The sequence below is a fragment of the Diaporthe citri genome (assembly GCF_014595645.1).
Source record: "Diaporthe citri strain NFHF-8-4 chromosome Unknown scaffold_5, whole genome shotgun sequence".
Taxonomy (NCBI): domain Eukaryota; kingdom Fungi; phylum Ascomycota; class Sordariomycetes; order Diaporthales; family Diaporthaceae; genus Diaporthe; species Diaporthe citri.
In genome coordinates, this window is record NW_025064850.1 from 5388282 (window position 1) to 5406120 (window position 17839).

The window sequence follows — 17839 nt, forward strand, 5'->3', positions numbered from 1 at the left end:
GCTCCTGCCAGCGCTGAGAGCTCAAACATATTGCTGATCTCCGAACTTATTTTCTCTCGAGGCCAAGCCTACTTCGCTTCCCGAGTTCTTTTTTGTATAACCGCACAGTATAGAAGCCTTCACAGTTCCAATTCGCTGTCCACAGTGTGAGCCCTGGTCCCAATTCACGTCACGATGGAGCCGGAGCGACAGCGCAGGCGGCCCACCACGTAGGTTACATATAAGCCCCACCAGCCGATAGGGTGCGGATCACAACATCATTCTGATCATTGGTACTGATCACTCACATAAATCAGGTCTTGCTCAGTGTGCAGGAGACGGAAGACAAGATGCAACCGACAAAGCCCATGCAGCAACTGCGTGCGGTCCAGGAGGAAGGAAGCTTGCGTCTACGACGAGGAACCACGGCCACCACGACCTCGACCGCGCTCAATCCAACCAGATCACCGCCATGCTCCTGCACAACCTCTCCAAATATCGAATGGGAATGTTCCCGCGGCACTGACGGCCTCCACTACTTCAACATGTCTAGACTCATCAGCAAGTGTGGCAGGAGAGCCCACCTCGCCCGCAACCGATACCACCCAAGTGTCTACCCGTGACATCGACTTGATGCAAAGCAAAATTCGACATCTGGAGCAGCAGCTATTCAAGGCTATACCAAAACCTGTGCACACCGCGACGGTTGCGACTCCTGCCACCGACATCGAGACAACCTCGTCCAAGTTCGCAGGCACGTTCCATGTGCACGGCAGCAACACTGCCAGCAGCTTGTTTGGCCGGTCTGCATTGATGTCTCGGAGTATCTCACACAAGACACGATTACTTGGCCAAAGTCATTGGATGAACGGTGCTGTTCCTATTGTGAGTAATCCTGGATCCCCGGTTGACGAAGCATTGTGAGTGTACTTGGCGAGCTGACTGCACTAGACCAAAAGCTTTGTCGCGATAATCGAGCCATATCTTAGGGAGGGCAAGCCCAAGGTGTTAGATATAATTGATAAATGCAAAACCCTTGCACGGGTCGTCAAGAGCCAGCGGGCACCTTCATGGCCTTGCCCCCCAACACCAGATATACCCCCGGCATCTCGCCGATGGGCTTGTCGGCCGATATCTCGAGACCTTCGAGACAGTGTACCGAGTTTTACACATTCCCGCTTTCAAGAGAGACTACGAAGCCATCTGGGCCAAACCCGGCACCCAGCCCGAAACCTATTTCCTCGTCCAACTCAAACTCGTCCTCGCTCTCGGTGCGGTCACGTATGACCACAATTTCTCCCTACGCACCGAAGCAACAAGGTGGATCTACGAAGCCCAGACCTATCTCTCCGAGCCCGTCTTTAAGAGTCGTTTGAGGATCCAGACGGTCCAGACGCGAATCCTGCTCCTCCTTGCCATGGAAGCCGTCGATATCAGTGGCGACAGCATATGGATCGCATCAGGCTCGCTTATCAGGACTGCAATTACCATGGGTCTCCATCGTGACCCACGACATCTTCCCGAGATGACACCCTTGGCAGCAGAGATGAGACGGCGGCTCTGGAATACCATACTGGAGATGTCCTTACAGGCAAGCATGTCCAAGGGCGGGCCGCCACTGCTCTCTATGAACGACTTCGACGCAGAAGCGCCGAGCAACATGGATGACGAGGCACTCACAGCTGGGCTTAGCCATATACCGGACGACAGCAGCGATCCAACTATTATGTCGGTTCCAAGAGCTTTGCGGGCGACGTACCCTGTTAGAATGAAAATTACGAAATTTCTCAACGATCTCAATATGACAGGCGTGGCCTACGAGGACACGCTTCAGCTCGACACAGAAGTCAAAGAAGCCTTCAAAGAGCTCCGCCGTAGCCTCCACCCGCTCCGAGACCAGCCATCGGCCAGATTCGCAGCCCTTGCGGCCGAGGTCATCATGAACCGGTACCTTTGCACACTCCACATGCCCTACTTTGCCGCGTCCCTCGAATCCCCAGCCTATGCATTCTCGAGACAAATGGTCGTCGACAACCTCCTGAAGATCTGGTGCGCCACCTGGCCATCCTCATCTATCGCCGGCATCACAGCTTCGGCACAGAGCGTGTACTCGACGCCGTCGGCAGGCTCCTCGGTGTCAAGCGAGGAGCTCCTGGCGAGGCTCATCACCTGCGGGTCGGGGTTCTTCCGGACAGCCGCCGTGCAGGTGTCCTTCACCATCCCGATGGAGCTGCACGCGCAGCTCCAGGACGACGAGGGCCTCGGCCCCACGCGCCTGAGGCGCGACCTCGCCGCCGTGACGGAGGAGATCATGGCCTGGTCCTGGCGGTGCATGGAGGCGGGCGAGACGAGCGTCAAGGGCTTCCTGATGTCGTCGCTGCTGGTGGCGCAGACCCAGGCCCTCCAGCGGGGGCCCATCGCGGACAGGGCGGAGCTCGCGCGGTTCCTCATCGGGGAGGGCCAGAAGGCTGCCGAGAGGTGCGTGCCGCTCATGGAGGCGACGGTGGAGCGGACCAAGCAGCAGGGGGCGCCGGCGATCGTGGACGAGTTTGGCCCGTCGCCGGGGCTGACGGAGGACTGGGATTTTACGGTCAGTATTTCTTGTCTCTTTCTCTTAATGTGTCCCCAAGCGGCGTGCGCCCATTGACTCAATCTGACAAACTGCAGCGCATGACGGACGCAATGTTCGTGCCTGAAGGGCAGGGTGCAATGAGCTGGTTTGACAGCGCCTCTATGCCAGGCCTGTATTTTTGGTGAACGTTAATGGGTTTTGGATGCATGAGCCACGGAATAAGGATATTGGTCTGGTTCATGATTATATTTCTCCCCTCTTGACAAAAGTTTCATTTTGGGATATGTTCAATATGTATAGATGTCATTGTGTGTGTGGTATCATAGGCGTGAATCTATCGTCATTAAATGTCATCACCGTCATGGTGCCTTCCGGCCATATACAGAGTAACTGTGAGGTAGTCGTCAGCAAGCGGAGCCCGGGGTCAGAGGAACACACAAGGAAGATATTGGGGGGGGGGGCGCTAACACAATGTAGTAGAAATGAATCTTTGTGTTCCTCAGATCCTTCCTGACCTCCATGAGCATCAGCTCCACCTCCTCGGCGGCCATGCCCAGCATCTTGGTGAACAGCCCGATGGAGAAGCCGTGCAGGCCGTCGAGGATGTTCTCCATCTGCATCATGCCCAGCATCTTCTGGTCCTCGCCCTTGGCCCACGGGTTCCCGGGCAGCGCAAACTTCCTCTCCACAACGTCTACAAACCCGGCGTCGAGCATCTGCGCCTTGAAGCGCGCCGCCGCGAGGCCGTTCTTGCCCATGCGGCGCACGCCCTCGAGGACGCAGTCGTTCCAGCGCTCGAGGGCGGTGCCCGCCAGCGAGTCGTCGACGCACTGCATCTTGACGTAGTAGTCCTGGAACTCGGCCCAGCCGCCGGGCTCGAGGTTGTCGAGGCACGAGCGGAAGATCTCCGGGAAGTTGCTGAAGGAGCCGCACATGAAGCGCGCGTGGACGTAGTCGAAGCGGTGGTTGAAGACCCACTCGTCCTCGGCGTCGTCGACCTCGAAGCGGCAGTTGGGCGGCACGTACTCGGGCTGGATGGGGCTCAGGTCCGTGCCCATGACGTCCGACTCCGGGTGCTCGTTGGCGAACTCGATGGCCCAGATGCCGGTGCCGGTCCCGATGTCCAGCACGCGGTTGGGCCGGTCGATGGGCGCCAGGCTCAGCCCGCCGAACAGGCGCACGCTGATCGAGTGCTGCAGCTCCAGCCGCTCCTGCTCGGGGATGTCGTTGGGCATGAAGTACTTGCCCTCGTGGTACCGGTGCCACGTGCGCCCGTGCTCCTCGACAAAGTCGAAGATGGACGACGACGCCGACACGGACGACGACTGCGCGCGCACGGACCCCAGCGCCGAGTCGGCGTCGCTGTCGTCCGTGTCGATGCTCAGCCCCACCGAGAAGCTCGACGGCGCGTTGAGGCTGGCGTTGTCCGAGTCCGGGTGGGTGCTGCTGCCGGCGCCGCCGCCGGACGACGAGCCGGGCCCGGAGCCCGAGGCCGCGGCGGAGGAGTCATGGAAGGTGATCTCATTCGCGGAGGCCGCAGGTGCATCATTTGATGAGTCTGGCTGTGCTGGGGTCTCGTCGTACGTCGGCTTGTGAGCCGGCGCATATCCATCATCGTGAGGCGTGGGCGCAGAGGTGAGAGCAGAGCGGATTTCGGCTGCCGCTGCTGGTTGGCCGGCTGTCGCTTCGGCCTCGTGGTCGCCAGCGCTGGGCGGAGGTCGTGCCGCTGCGGAAAGTGTGCCGTCCTGGTTTGCTACCATGTCGGGCGGCGGATCGATTAACAGGTCGCGGATGTCCATTGTGCCCTCGATCCCCAAGACGGGACAGACGGCGCCTAAATAAACGGTTTCTTTTCCTGCTGGGTAGGGGCAGAAGAGGCTCGATCGGCAGACAGGAGCTGGCTGTGTGGTGAAAAAAAAGAAGCGGGAGGGGTCCTCTTCCGTGGTGGAGGGTCTCACATCAGCCCAGCCCGGCCCGGCTCAGCGCCCTGCAGCAGAGCCCAGAGAAGCACCTAGGCTGCAGTCAGCAAGATGGCCCCGGCTTGGGGGCCTCGTCGAGTGGTTCCCTGTGCGAATCCGCGAAACCACGTGAGGAAAAGCGCCTCTTGGGGCTTGGCTGGCCAGTGAGGAGGCTCCGAGCAAAGCTTCCAAGACGATTCCCTTGACAGTAGTGTGTCTTGCGTATGCGCTACAGACGGAAAGTTGGAGAGGAAGAAGCACGGCGAGCAGCGGGGAGCGCCACGTTTTTTTCCTTTTCTCTTCCCGATCCCTTGGTAAGCAAAAGGACAATCAGACAATGCGGCTCTTCAGGTGTGCCGCTGCGGATCTGCGGTGTATGTATGGATTTTTTCTGGCTGGGGCGGAATCAGGATGACGACCAGGATCAGCACAAGGGGACAGATTTCTCCGCCCCCAGGATGCACGTCGACAGTCACCCAGCAGTCATTTATCAATTCTCAACAGGAGACTGGAGAGGCGCAATGTCGTTGTTGGCCAGCAAGGTTTCTTCCGGGCGGGCGTGGTCGAGCGGGGAGACCAAGTCAGGCTGCCAGGGTGGATTCGCACGTTTTCTCTGGCGGACCATGGGAGGGCGGCACACAAGGGCGTTACAGGTATTAGTGCAATGGCGGCTCTGGGCCCCTGATTGAGGAAGGTCGACCGATGTGGTGCGAGGTAACTGCGACGCAGTGTAATGTGAGGCCATGCAGGCGTGCTGCAAAAAGGACCAACGAAGGTACCGAGCCTGCCCGACGGTTGGTCACCAGCAGCGACTCCAGCTTAGCCAACGCGTCCTTGCCTGCATCCTCAGCTCAGTTTCTCGCCGTCGCAATCATGACAGATGCAAGGGACGGCGATTGCTGGATGATGTGTGTGTGTGTGTGTGTGTGTGTGTGTGTGTGTGTGTGTGAGAGATGTTGGTCGGCATTCGGGAGGACATCAGGTTTGATTGTCTGGTTGTCTGTCCGTCTGTCTGCCAGTCATCAGTTCGTCTCTCACTCATCAATCAGTCTGATCGTCACCTGCTGCTGGCTGTCAAAGTTCCGCGGGGTGACCCGACTGGCCTTGCACTTGCTCTGTCATCCCCGCCAGCCCAGCCCGGCCCAGTGGGTCCTCCCCTCTCCCGTGCAGCAAAGACAGGCCTGACAGGCAAGATATTCCCCCGTCCTCCGCCCCCTGACTAAGCCGGACAACATCGCCTCAACCAGTCTGCCATACCTAGGTAATCTGCCATCATCTCGTCCCGCCAGCCACCCGCTGTACCGCCCCGGGCCTCCCCACCTCTATTCTTCATATTGCTCAGCATGAAGATCAATTTTCCATTTTCGCTGGCCGAAGCTTCAGGCATTCGCTCAGTGTGATACACCATCTCGATGTTGCCTGGCCAGCAGGATTGATCCCCATCTTCGCATCCTTCCTCGTCCTGGTTGGTGATGTTGGCTGGTTGGGAGACTGCAAACCCAACCATATACTCAGGGTTTTCTGTCCCTTGGTAGCCATTTGCTACGGAATTCCCCTTGGCTCTCGACAGTCCCCAGTTGCATGCCCCAATTCATCAGACCACCGCCGGGAGAAGGCATGCCTTGGTGGCAAAGCCTCGGCTGTCGTCGGTCAAGCTCAACCTCCCAAGTAGGACACAATGGGATGGTTCCCTTTGTCTTCGCTCGTCATTTCCCAACTATACTGCATTAACGTACTATTCCACGTGCAATCCCCGGCTACTGCATGGTCGGCGACCTCGGAAAGATCGGTGGCTGCCCGCCCAGTCCGCACAGCAGCATGCACTGCGTCGACCAACACAGCCGAGAGATGGGGTTGGCCCCAGGCACGACTTTGCGGCTCAGTGGGGTTTGTGTAATCCTGATGGAGTCGTCTTAGTAGTCCACGCAGGCTCAGAGCCACGGTACAAATGCAAACCCCTGTCCCCTCCGCCCTGCCAACGGGCATGCTGTTCCACAGGGTGTGGATGACAGGTGGTCAAGCCATGGGGGTGTTGAGTAGCATCATGTACTACTCTGCAGATTCCAGGTTGCAATGCATCGGGATCGCTTTCAAACACCGACTGTACTCTTTCCCGCAGATTACCCACGGCTCGGGAGATCCAGCCAAGCGGAGAAAATACGTGGGCTTACACCGATTCCATTCCGCGCTCTCTATACAAATCTCATCCGCATGGCTGATCAGCGGTTGATCTTTTAATTTCTCTCATCATACTTGTCACTGGAGTGTTTTGGAGGTTGCATATCGTCTCGCAAGTGCGATGCCATTGTCTGGTATTTTGCTGTAACGTTACTACTCCAATTTATGTCGCTCAGTGCATCTTGTTCCTCAGTTTACTTCGGAACAGCTCTCCATTGCAGGCATGATCTGTGCAAGGCTTATCCAGATTGAGTCTTGAGCTGTTTCGCCTCGAAGTATACTAACGGAATTGTGTCGACTTGCAGAATTGGCAGGGGGGGAGACCGAAGGACCGCTCCGAGCTCTGGAAAGAAGTGCTATACGCATCGGGAGGTCATGGAAGAGCCGCCCCCACAAGGACACAAAGTTCCCCTCTCCCACAATTCATCTGATCCTAGACTCCAGCTTCTTGGGCAACGCCTTTCACGAAAACTTCGACAACTGGCGGGGTCGCCAATTCGGGACAGTTGGAGGGCACGAAAGCCCCCGTGGTCCTGAGTTCAAGTCCCGTTGGCTATTAGCAAAATCCTGAGGATGCTCACTGGCCGTTCTAGTCGGCCGGGCGGGCGGGGGGGGGGGGGGGGGTTCTGAATTCTGATCCACCTGGGCGTTCGCGCCCTGGCTGGTGGCCTGGAAGGGTCTTTTTGATCCTCAACCCTGTCGACCTTTTTGGAGGCCCTTTTTCCAATCATATCTGGCAACAGTAGAGGCGGCCTGTACAAAAGTTGAGAGACCCGGAGACCGTTGATGATCAGTTTGCAAATGACGGCTCTCTCCTTAGCTTCGGTCTTAGAATCGAGCAGTGATGCAAATGTGGATTTCCTGGCACTGTAATTCAATTCAATATGATGCCTAAAAGCTCCAAATTCTCGAGGCTCATGCAGGGCCTGCTTTTTGGTATTCTGTGAAGTGTCAGGTATCCTCGAAACTCGAGGGGTGCTCGGCTGTGTCTTTTTGAAAGCATCCAACCTCGTGAACCGCAAAAGAAGTATGAAATTAGAGCACTGAGAACTTGGATCCCATCTTCTCTAGTATGTGGTGTGACCAAAAGTAATCCTCAATCTACTAGCCCCTGCCTTAACTGGGCGATACCCATTTAAACCAATCATAAGAAACATTAGAGGCTAGATATGTACGCCACACTGACAGAAAAATAAATGGGGTGTAGTCTCACTATTAAATCAATACACTCCTCGGGAAGACTCATGAGCTTGAAAGCATGACTCTTCTACGCATATACCTCACTGCTTTGCAATTATTCAGCCTGACGTCTTGAAGGTATTGAGCAGTTCGATAAGTTACACAGATTCTGATCGGTCTATTATTTCTGTTTCTTCGTAGTGCTCTCTTGTTCAATGTTCCTATGTTCGTTGAACAGGATTTGCAACCTTGCGATTGTGTATATCTGAAGGAAGCAGGCCTGGACGAACCACACGGCGAGTCATATATTGCATCGCCCGGGCGAGCAATTTTGGACTCTGTCAACGTGGTCGATACGATTATTGACAGTGAATACATGCTGTACAATAGCGAAACGGCTGGCTGACTTCATTTGACCCTAGAGTAAGCCTTGACGACGTGTGCAATACAACAATTCAAATTCAGATCAAACATGACCTACATCGTATTCGTGGTTGAAAGGAGTATTTTTCACAAAGCAGAGTCTCACGATGCCATCGTTGACATGACGGTGATGCTTCAAAATCCGAGTCAGGGATTAATATTCGCCCTCGGGGACAAATCCTCGAACTTGATCTCCGGCCTTTCCAGCACCAACTGCGCACTCAAGCATCGGCAATCTTGCCGGAAGGAGTCATGTTGATGGCAAAGGCCCTCTGTTCGGTTAGTTCGGCGAGAGAGAGCTTGCTTCTCAGCCCGGAGCAGAGTTTTATGAGCGATTAACTTGCTTGAGCCCAGGATCAGGTCGGTTGTTTGTTCAGAGTGCTCAAATCTTTTCACCACACAATTGTTGCCTCTTTCAGCTCAACCTATGCTCAGGGGGGATGATCCGCCGATGTCGCCCCTGGCGAAAGGTTGTCCTTGGATCGTGCCGACAACAATGCTCTCGAGGGCCGAAATTCGATATTGGGCTGCAGATGTCGACCTCTCCTGGGAAAACTTCTCCTTTCACTGTCGGCGTCGTAATTGCCGGATACTTGAAACCCCCCCCCCCCGGATTATCACCGTAAACCTCAGCACACAACCCCATGTCGATTAGATTGAAAGGGTTGAGAGATGACAGCGGTGTATGAATATCTATACTACTACTAGGCCAGTCGAATCTCGCAGAATGAGCCACGGAGAAGAATTCCCCATCATCAGGATCAGGCCCACAGACAAGCTGTGGGTACCAACACACGGGAGCTGGTTCTTCTCCCGCTGAAGGATTTCGCTACCAGGCCGGCAATTTTGAGGCCCACCGTCGCGACGTCCTCTCCAATCTAGACAGAAAATCGCGGTGTTTGCCTGACCCAGCCTTGATACAGTTCAGCACTGCCGCCCGCCCGAATGCGAGCAGTCTGAAGGATTGATGTCACGACGTCTCAGGATGCCAGCTTGGCAAGTCAAGTCTCGGACGGGTTTCAATGGCAGTACTTCAGACGACTCCGACAGCCCTGTAGACCCCGAGACCTTTATGGACATGAGTCGCCAGCCAGGATCGTGGGGAATGGTGGAGACAATGACGGTGGCACCGACTCCCAGGCGAAGGGAATTCCGTCGCACAGGCAGTTGCACAGGCTCTGACCTGGATGGAATACCGGTGTACCACGTGGTGGGATTTCAACTGTATTTTGGCAGGCTCCACCTCGTCAGACTCAACTCTTCGCGGGCGTGATCATGTTCATTGCCTGAAAATGCATTCTACACTAGTTCTCTGGTGATGTACAAGTGTGGTTGATCTCCCGGCACCTGCATTTAGCTACATGGCGCCGCCCAATGTAGCCGAGCCCACTGCACGGCCTAAAGACCAACCAGGAAGGAGGACAGCAAGAAAGTCTGATCTGGCAGCAATTCAGATCATCTGCAGCAGCAAGGGGGCTGTCGGCAAGGATGGCGATCTTTGATCAGCCGCTGGAGGCGAGGCTTCGCGCATACGAGTCAGCCAATCGGTATGATCGCCCTCTCAACGCCCTGCATCTCGTCCTGATTTGCTGCTGGAAGCCAATAGGCGCAAATTCGATTCTAACTTTGGAATTGATATCCGGCATTCAGCTCGCCCAGGACTTAGCGAACGGTGAGGGTTCGTCTGCAGTCATCCACCCATCGGCAACTGCATCCGTTCAAACTCCGTGCCTCCTGCGCAGGCGTCGGTCACTACACTACACCAACACACATGGTCTCCCCAAGGAGGGTCTCGGGAAATTGCCACAGACCTCGAGATCCATTACCCTACGGAGTGCAACCTGTTTGACTCGCAGCCCACTCCTGTTTCCTCCGAGCCCACACAGACACTGCAGGTCGGATTGTAAAAGTCTGGGGCTGCGCACCCTTGCTGCTCCATTCCAACCGGCGAACCGCATTCCCTCTTTCCTTTTTTATAATCCAATCAATCATGCTGGACACTCACTGAGGCGCGACGACTCGCAAGTTCACGACAACGAAGTCCCAGGGAGACTTTGGAGCCGGCTCTCCATTCTTTCGTTTCTTCACTCGGGGAGCTTCAATACCAGGAAAGTAGCACTCATTTGAGCCTGCTATACTCGACGATATCAGCTCGGAGAACTTTAGAAGGACGTCAGGGAATATCGACAAGCCCTACCTATACGATACCGATTCCACAAAACTCGAGAGAACTCGCCAGTATCCCGGCACTTTCCTTCTGCGGAACGTTACTGCCAATATGCCTTACGAGCCCTGGGTTGCGGTCCCAACCCTGGTGTGCAGCACGCTGTCTGCGGTTGCCACAGGTGCGGTGATCCTGATGTGGGCGTTCTCGAGCCACGACGAGAAACACTCATTTCGATACGCACTGGTGATGAACTTGACGATTGCTGGTACGTAGAAAGCCCCATTAGCCGCTGTGTTCTATCGATCATATGTGTACTGACCATCACTCTGCAGAGTTCATCAACTCATTCAACAACACAATCTCCGGGAGCATAGTCGTCTCGACACAAAAATGGCTCAAGCTCGGCCTAAGCTGTGACATGAACGGCTGGATCGGCCAGATCTCAGTCCAGGCCGCCGACTTCTCCGTCCTCGCCATCGCGGTCGTGACCCTGCTGACCGTCAACTTCAACCGCTGGATCATGCACTGCAGCACGACCGAGCAGCGGCTGATCTGCCTCTTCGTGTGGGCCATGCCCTTCTTCACCGCGTCGCTGGCCCTGGTCACGGACAAGATCGAGCCCGTGACGGGCAACTGGTGCTGGATCGCGCAGGACCCGCCCTACCTGCGGTACGCCCTCGGCCACGGCTGGCGCTTCGCCATCTTCCTGGCCGTCATCGGCATCTACGTGGCCGTCTTCTTCAGCGTGCGCCGCCGCCTCTCGAAGCGCAACCAGGAGCCCAGGCTGCAGCGGAGCTACTCCTTCAGCATGTACACCGACTCGGCCTCGGACGTCAGCACCATGATGAGCAACAACGAGCTCATCCGCGGCAAGCACACCATGCCCGCCACCGTGCGCGAGGCGGTGACGCGCACCAGCTCCGACCGCAACAAGACCACCGGCCTCGAGGCCGCGCAGGAGTCCAAGCTCGGCGCGCAGCAGCGCCTGGGGATCAAGCCGCGCATCCGCGTCATCCAGAGCAGCCGGCTCGACCACGACACGAGGCACTGGCTGCTGCTGTCGCTGTTCCCCATGGCCTACATCGTCGTCTGGATACCGGGCCTCGCGAACCGGTTCGCGGAGCTGGCCGGGCGCCAGGAGCAGTGGCTCATCGCGGCGCAGGCGACGACGCAGCTCACCGGGCTGGTGAACGCGCTGGTGTATGGGTTCAAGGAGCACCGGCACATGATGAAGAGGAGGAAGAAGTCTCGGGAGCTTGTGAAACAGAACGGGCTGGATTTGGACGTTTGAGTTTTGGCAGAGGCGGTGGACTTGTGTCTGAATTTGGAGCGCATTAGCCTGCTTGTAAGACCCTAGAAGATTAAGGGGTGCAATGATGTAAAACGTAGAAACGAATGAAACGGCTTGATGATGCAAGATGGCAAGTAGCTTGTCTGTTGCTGCAGTGTGTTCCGATGGCAGATATCTCAGGCTCATCACAAGTCTCTATCTGCTTTGTGCAAAGAGCCATGTCTACTGTGTTGATGACACTCCAGAGTTTTCCTAAGCTTCCATTATCTTAGGCAGAGTCTGTTTACCAAACAAAGAGATTGGCCGGGCAGCGTCCACTTCCCCCACATTTCAGCCGACATGTGGTATAAGCTCTTGCGTACCCACTTGCAGGCAGGCATGGCGTTGCTCAATCAATTGATGGGTGACCGCTGCCAGACTGTGGGGGGGCCACTGGCATTGGGCACTATGCATGGCGCGGCGGTGTTTCATTGTCATCCTGGTACTTTCAAAGTCTCGATACTGCAGCAACTTCTGCTCGCACACGCCAAGATGAACCGAATCGTGCTTTGCTCGGCCTCTGTTGTCATCGCCAATGTCATCGGCGGAGCCGAGAACTGCAGTTATATTGTGGCCTGGGGTGGAGTGAAAGGTCAAATGTCTTTCCAAGTTGAGGCATCCTTCTGTTCCAATCTTATTCTTTTTTTAGTACGATACACCTTATGTGCGACCTGCTTGATCATCTGCGTGGCGTAATGCTCAACATTGGCCTCGGATGTGGCTAGGAGCAACTCGATCTGTTCTGGAGTCCAGGCAAGATTGTAAGAAGTGGAGAAAGCCGTAGTCTATCTGGTCATCAGTCACAATTTTCTAGCCATGCGTCCACATTTAACATTGCTTTATGCGCTGGGAGAAGATCTTACTGAAGGGTCAAAACCCGGTCGCACAGCATTGGGGAGGAGAGGGCAGTACACTATGTAGAGCTCTCGCCCATCTTCCCTTCCTCCGTGAAACACTCTCGCGTACATATGCAGGAACTTCTTTTCCAGTTCCATAGCGGCTGTGGAGAGTTCTTTCCCATCCGTGGCTATACGTGGGCGAGGTGGATCGGATAATGCGGTAACATCTTCAAGATGTATGTTGCAGTCCTTGGCAAAGTTGTACATGCGCCTGGTAGCTGCCCCAGTCTGCACGTCCGACGATGTGTCGAACGATATGATAATGTCGGCTGCCCTCTCGGGGCGTGCTAGGACGTGATTGGGGAGGTTGTTGGACATCCCACCATCCATCAGCCGGATCTTGGTCTGCCGCTCCCATTCTGGCGTGTGTCCGTAGAAGGGGTTCGGATCTTGCCCGGCCCGGATTGGATTGCCCCAGAAGCTCTCCCATCGTTTCATTCGAGCAAGCTTGTTAAGAAGAAGTAGGGCACGGGACATTAGTGTGCCTTTTGGGAGTGAAGCCAGCCGAGCAGACATGTAGCCGGTGATAGGCCCTGCTGGTGCGCTGGTGCATTGCCCGAGAATGAGAGAAAGCGATTGTTCAGGGCAGCGATCGATGGACTTTCCGGATCGAAACGCTCGACCCCAGGACCAGGTTGGGATGTAGGCTTCAACATCGGCATTGCCGATTTCAAGAGGTGAAATCTCCATCCATTGAAAAAAGCCGTTGGCAAGAGAGCTGTCCAGATTATCCTGAGAATCTGGTGGAGAATGACTCTGTCCACGCGAAGGAACAATTGTGCTTAAATTCGATTCGTGTTGCTTCATGGCTCTTTCTGGTGGTTGACCTTTGCTGATGGAAGAGTCTGCATGTGGTTCAACTCCGCGCTCGTTCGGTGGAGCTCTCCTTACGGCGGTGAGGATAGGCATTGGCTCCGCCCCGTGATCAAGACCTGCGTGTTTCCAGACTTTTGAAAACTGCAAGGTAGCCCTGCTGAGTTTCGATCCGGGTTGACGAGAAAGGAACTGGTACGTAGTTGTCAAAGTGGCATACAGATCCATCACCACGAGACCAATATCCCGGCCAGGGCTACCGGCCTTTCGAATCAACGAGCCAAGGAGGAAATAGATGCCTTGGCTACTTCTGGCCACTGTATCAAGAGCACGTAAACTCAAGGGATGGGTCAGCTCTCTCGCAACAGAAAGGTAATGCTGTGTGAGCCTTGACACACTCTGACCGGCAAAAGTATAGTATCCTGCGAGAGTCCAACAGCTTCCACTGACGCCTGCTGTCCATGTCAGACAGTCCCACAGTCCCATTTTCTTGGCTACCGAAAGGAAAGTGGCGAAACCATACATGGCTCTGTACCCGCCTCCCGAGCCTCCCAAGGCGATGAGCGGAACGTCTCGGGAGTCGACAACCTCATCTTCAGCCAAGCCTAGGAATGTGTGCAAGTGTTTATTTCCCTGACAGGAGATGCGACTTCGGCGGGCGTTGATGAACGCTTGCTCATATTTGTTCAATGAAGACGATCGCCGTACAAAAGCATCAAGGCTGATTTCTGGATAAGTTTTCAGGTCGTTGTCATCGCGGCGCAGTAGGTGCTTGATTCGGGCCAGATCCATCGCTCTCTGTTGCCATCTCTGGAGGACCGTACACACTCGAGAGACACGACGTCTGCCATTGCGTTGAGTAGGTGGGGTGTTAGCTCTGGCCTTCCCAGGCGAACGTGCCAGATGAAGGCTCCCATTGATCCTTGGAAGCTGCGATGAGACAGAGGTGGTCTGAAAGAGAGAGACGAGGGCGCACAGACAAAAGCTCTTAAAGTAGAGGTAGGCTGGAGATTGACGAATTGTAGTGAGAATGACCATGTCTCTTAACAATGGCATCTCAATGCGATTACATGCGATTCCAGGAATCATTTGCAAAGTGAAGTCGTCGATATGAAATGAGACATAGTGTCGTTGAATGTGGACCTGACTCGCTGGACCGCCATCTAATGAGGTTACAGTAGTCAGACGAGTGTCTTCCATTAAGAGTCCTACGGCTACCCACGTGGTGGCAAGCTGCGTTTACATGCAGATCTGTCAGCGTCCTCAACTTACCCTGTGCAAAGGCGAAACGACGTACGGAATTGTGAACAGATTGTATGTGATGGGAAAGGCTCAAAGATTGGTCTTGGCCAGAGATGCTTCGTAACTTTCCCGGAGCCAGGAGGTCTTCTGATTACGTGTGGCTTGACGAGATTTTGACCATCCAAAGCTTTGAAAAGGTCAGCCGCTGGGCTTTTCTAACTGTCTGAATGCAAGAGTCTCTGGGAATGCCCACTTCTCCATCCCGTAGGTCTTATTAACACAGGATGCCAGCCCAAAGTCTCATACATCCGTGCTGTTGGACAGACCAGCTTAGAAAGTGGCAGAGAGGCTTCTCAGTGGCGTTAAAATACGACAGCATTTTCACCGCGGGACCCCGATTGATATAGATGCACGCCATTGAGGTAGATATTCTATAAGTAGGCGGAGCTCAGAAAGTTACTCCAGCGAGTGGAATGCAGGGAGAATTGGTCGTGGCATCTGTTTGGAACTTTGCAACCACTGACTGCGCTTACCCGCTCCCCAGCGCAGAGACTGCTCACTACCTAGGTACCTCCGGGTGCCTACATAGGTACTTGCGAATGCTTACCGGCCCAAGATGCCAGAAACTTGGGCTGCAAACTGCTTAAGCAGGACGCAGGTCCTGTGAGGCAATCTCCTTGCGCTTCTTGGCCATCCATCACGCTCTAGCAGCTTGTCGTCTAGCCCTGCATACCTAGGGATGCTTGCTTTGGCCTTTGATCTCTGTCCCAAATCACCTCTGTGCCTTCGGAAAAGTTCTGCAGCATACCCATGAGCTGGACCAACTTCTCTGAATTCCATGGGCAGCTTTCAAGCAGCCATTATCTGGCACCTTCCATTCCTCACTTTCAACTTCTACCTCGAGCTTCACTGGCCGTGACGCCTTTCCATACCTGCGTACTGTGGCAGCTCTGCAAGTTGTAACAGGCCGACCCAGATCTACCTGGGCCATCTTCACTTGTCTGTTGCCCAAAACCTGAGCTTTTACTCTCAGCCTTCCACTCCCCAACTCTCCCCCAGCCACCCAACTTTCCACCAATCCATCTTTTCAGCCTTCCTACCTAAACCTGTCGAAACCTCTCAGCTTTCCGACTTCACGAGCCGCAATCCGCCTCCCCGACAAAGTGTCTGCGCATGACCGATCAATCAGGATAGATCCCACGTCACGTCACGTAAGTACATCCACGAAACTCTCCATCATCGAGACTTGCGCCTCGCGGAAATGCTGACGCCGTCCAGAATGCCAGGCAGCCCATCCCAGGACCTTGGCGACGGTGCGGTAACACCGCCTGCCAATCAACCAGGAACTTTCGACTTCGAAAGCCTTCTGTCTGAATTGACGAAGACCGAAATAGGCGCGGACAGCCTCGCGAAAGCGCTGAAAGATCGACGCACCCGTGATGTTCTCAAGCAGCGTGGTGTCAAGATCCAGGCCGATGATGACGTCGGTTACAATTCGCTGCCCTTGGAGCTCCGTGACAACATTCGGAGCTTCGTCATTGCGGATGCGCACCATGAACACAGCGTTCTTCGATGCAGATGCTGTCTTCGGTTGGCCCCATATGCCTGCATTGACGCGGAATGGCGGGATGCAGTTGAGGCCGTCACCTTTCATCGCCTGATCTTGAATGGGGCGAACGAAGGCCTGACCAAGAACCTGACTCTCCTTGAACGCTACATCGTGGGCAATCGACGGAAGTATCTCCAACACATTTGTCTGCGCATTCGCAACCTTGCACCAGCGATCCGGGTGTCTCGGGAAGTTGATGAACTTCCTGAAGAGGACAAGGTCCACACAGTGACCTCGCCCATTCTTCAAGTGTTCAATTGTGTTGCGCAGTGGCACGAAAGCGGCACAGGCAATGGCAATCTCCGCTTTGAAATTCTGCCGGCTGGCCAGAACAACGGGGGAGGAAACGAAGCCCGACAGGCGTTTGCGCAGCGAGTGCACACAGGACTGGTAAATCTGCCTACCGCTCCACAGATCGTCTACTTCCGCACTTTGTTCGGGGATGCCTTAGACACAATATCTATCCTGGCCCTACTTTCACGTATGCCTCGTCTCCGAGCCATCGCGGTCTTGGTGATGCCTAATCTCTTCGAATTTGATCAGGATAATGATTCTCAGATACAGTGTAGGTCTCCTTGCAAATCAAGTCCTGGTGTTAAAATGACGTTGACCTGCCTAAACAGTGTTCTACAACTCTCTGTCTCACATCGCCCCGAATCTCGAAGGACTGGAGGTCAAATGCTCTAGCGGTTGGAGCCCGAGTAATGAGCTTCAAGTCATGTTTTGCACTGCTTCATTCTCCTTCTCGCAGAGGCTTCGCAAGCTTTCTTTTGGGAAACTCACTCTACCCATACTACGGACAATTCTTGCCCCGTTTTCGACTGCGAGCTTCAAATCCTATGCACCACCGCCGCTGGCGTGGCCAGATTTAACCCATTTTACCATCGGGGAATTCCATTTTGAGATGGAAGATGAAATTTACGTCGCGATCAACGAGTTAATGTTGACAGTTGGCCGAGCCATCAGATACATGCCTCGCATCCAGCATCTGGACATGGCGATGAGCTACGTTTATCGCGTACAAGAAAACAACGGTATGACATTCACTCGCCGCGCCACCAAGATCGCCCTCGACCTCCAGTCATCCCGGCACTCCCATGATCACAATCCTGTGGCAAAACTGTGCGTTACTCACTACATGGACTCGGATCTCCCTGAAGCTGTGCCTTTCAGAAATGTGGTGGATCTATGGGAAAAGTCTCTCTCATATGCGGCAAACGCTCTCTTGGAGGTTCAGGTGGTTTCTCAGCCTCTCATTGCAGTTCAGAGTTTGGGATATGAGACGTTGGAGTATGAGGAACTTTAGAAATCGGAGGGTACTGATTGCGCCCAATAACCAAGACTTCGGTGGGAAAGGGCTGGTAGTGATTGGGTCCATTGGAAGATGGTTTGAGCAGGACATTGCTCGGGCCATGCCAGTGTCACATTTGAAAACTTTTGGGTTGATCATGGATGACGAAATGACGCGTTCAAGGAGCGGAAGATGAAAG

At 54.8% G+C, this 17839-nt stretch overlaps 5 protein-coding genes across 5 annotated transcripts; 3 read left to right on the forward strand and 2 right to left on the reverse strand.

Moving 5' to 3' along the window:
• Positions 1–612: 612 nt before the first annotated feature.
• INS49_012013 (uncharacterized protein) lies at positions 613–2736 on the forward strand (the record flags this gene model as incomplete). Its single annotated transcript, XM_043172720.1, has 4 exons — positions 613–864; positions 931–984; positions 1073–2569; positions 2647–2736. The coding sequence occupies 4 exons, from the start codon at positions 613–615 to the stop codon at positions 2734–2736; spliced, it is 1893 nt and encodes a 630-aa protein (XP_043024465.1).
• A 219-nt stretch (positions 2737–2955) lies between these two features.
• Positions 2956–4350, reverse strand: INS49_012014 (uncharacterized protein; the record flags this gene model as incomplete). Its single annotated transcript, XM_043172721.1, has 1 exon — positions 2956–4350. One exon carries the CDS (start codon positions 4348–4350, stop codon positions 2956–2958), a length of 1395 nt encoding a protein of 464 aa, XP_043024466.1.
• A 6217-nt stretch (positions 4351–10567) lies between these two features.
• Positions 10568–11747, forward strand: INS49_012015 (uncharacterized protein; the record flags this gene model as incomplete). Its single annotated transcript, XM_043172722.1, has 2 exons — positions 10568–10721; positions 10789–11747. The coding sequence occupies 2 exons, from the start codon at positions 10568–10570 to the stop codon at positions 11745–11747; spliced, it is 1113 nt and encodes a 370-aa protein (XP_043024467.1).
• A 602-nt stretch (positions 11748–12349) lies between these two features.
• On the reverse strand, positions 12350–13162 carry INS49_012016 (uncharacterized protein; the record flags this gene model as incomplete). Its single annotated transcript, XM_043172723.1, has 3 exons — positions 12350–12361; positions 12446–12571; positions 12650–13162. 3 exons carry the CDS (start codon positions 13160–13162, stop codon positions 12350–12352), a joined length of 651 nt encoding a protein of 216 aa, XP_043024468.1.
• A 2857-nt stretch (positions 13163–16019) lies between these two features.
• INS49_012017 (uncharacterized protein) lies at positions 16020–17655 on the forward strand (the record flags this gene model as incomplete). Its single annotated transcript, XM_043172724.1, has 2 exons — positions 16020–16914; positions 16973–17655. 2 exons carry the CDS (start codon positions 16020–16022, stop codon positions 17653–17655), a joined length of 1578 nt encoding a protein of 525 aa, XP_043024469.1.
• Between the last annotated feature and the right edge of the window lie 184 nt (positions 17656–17839).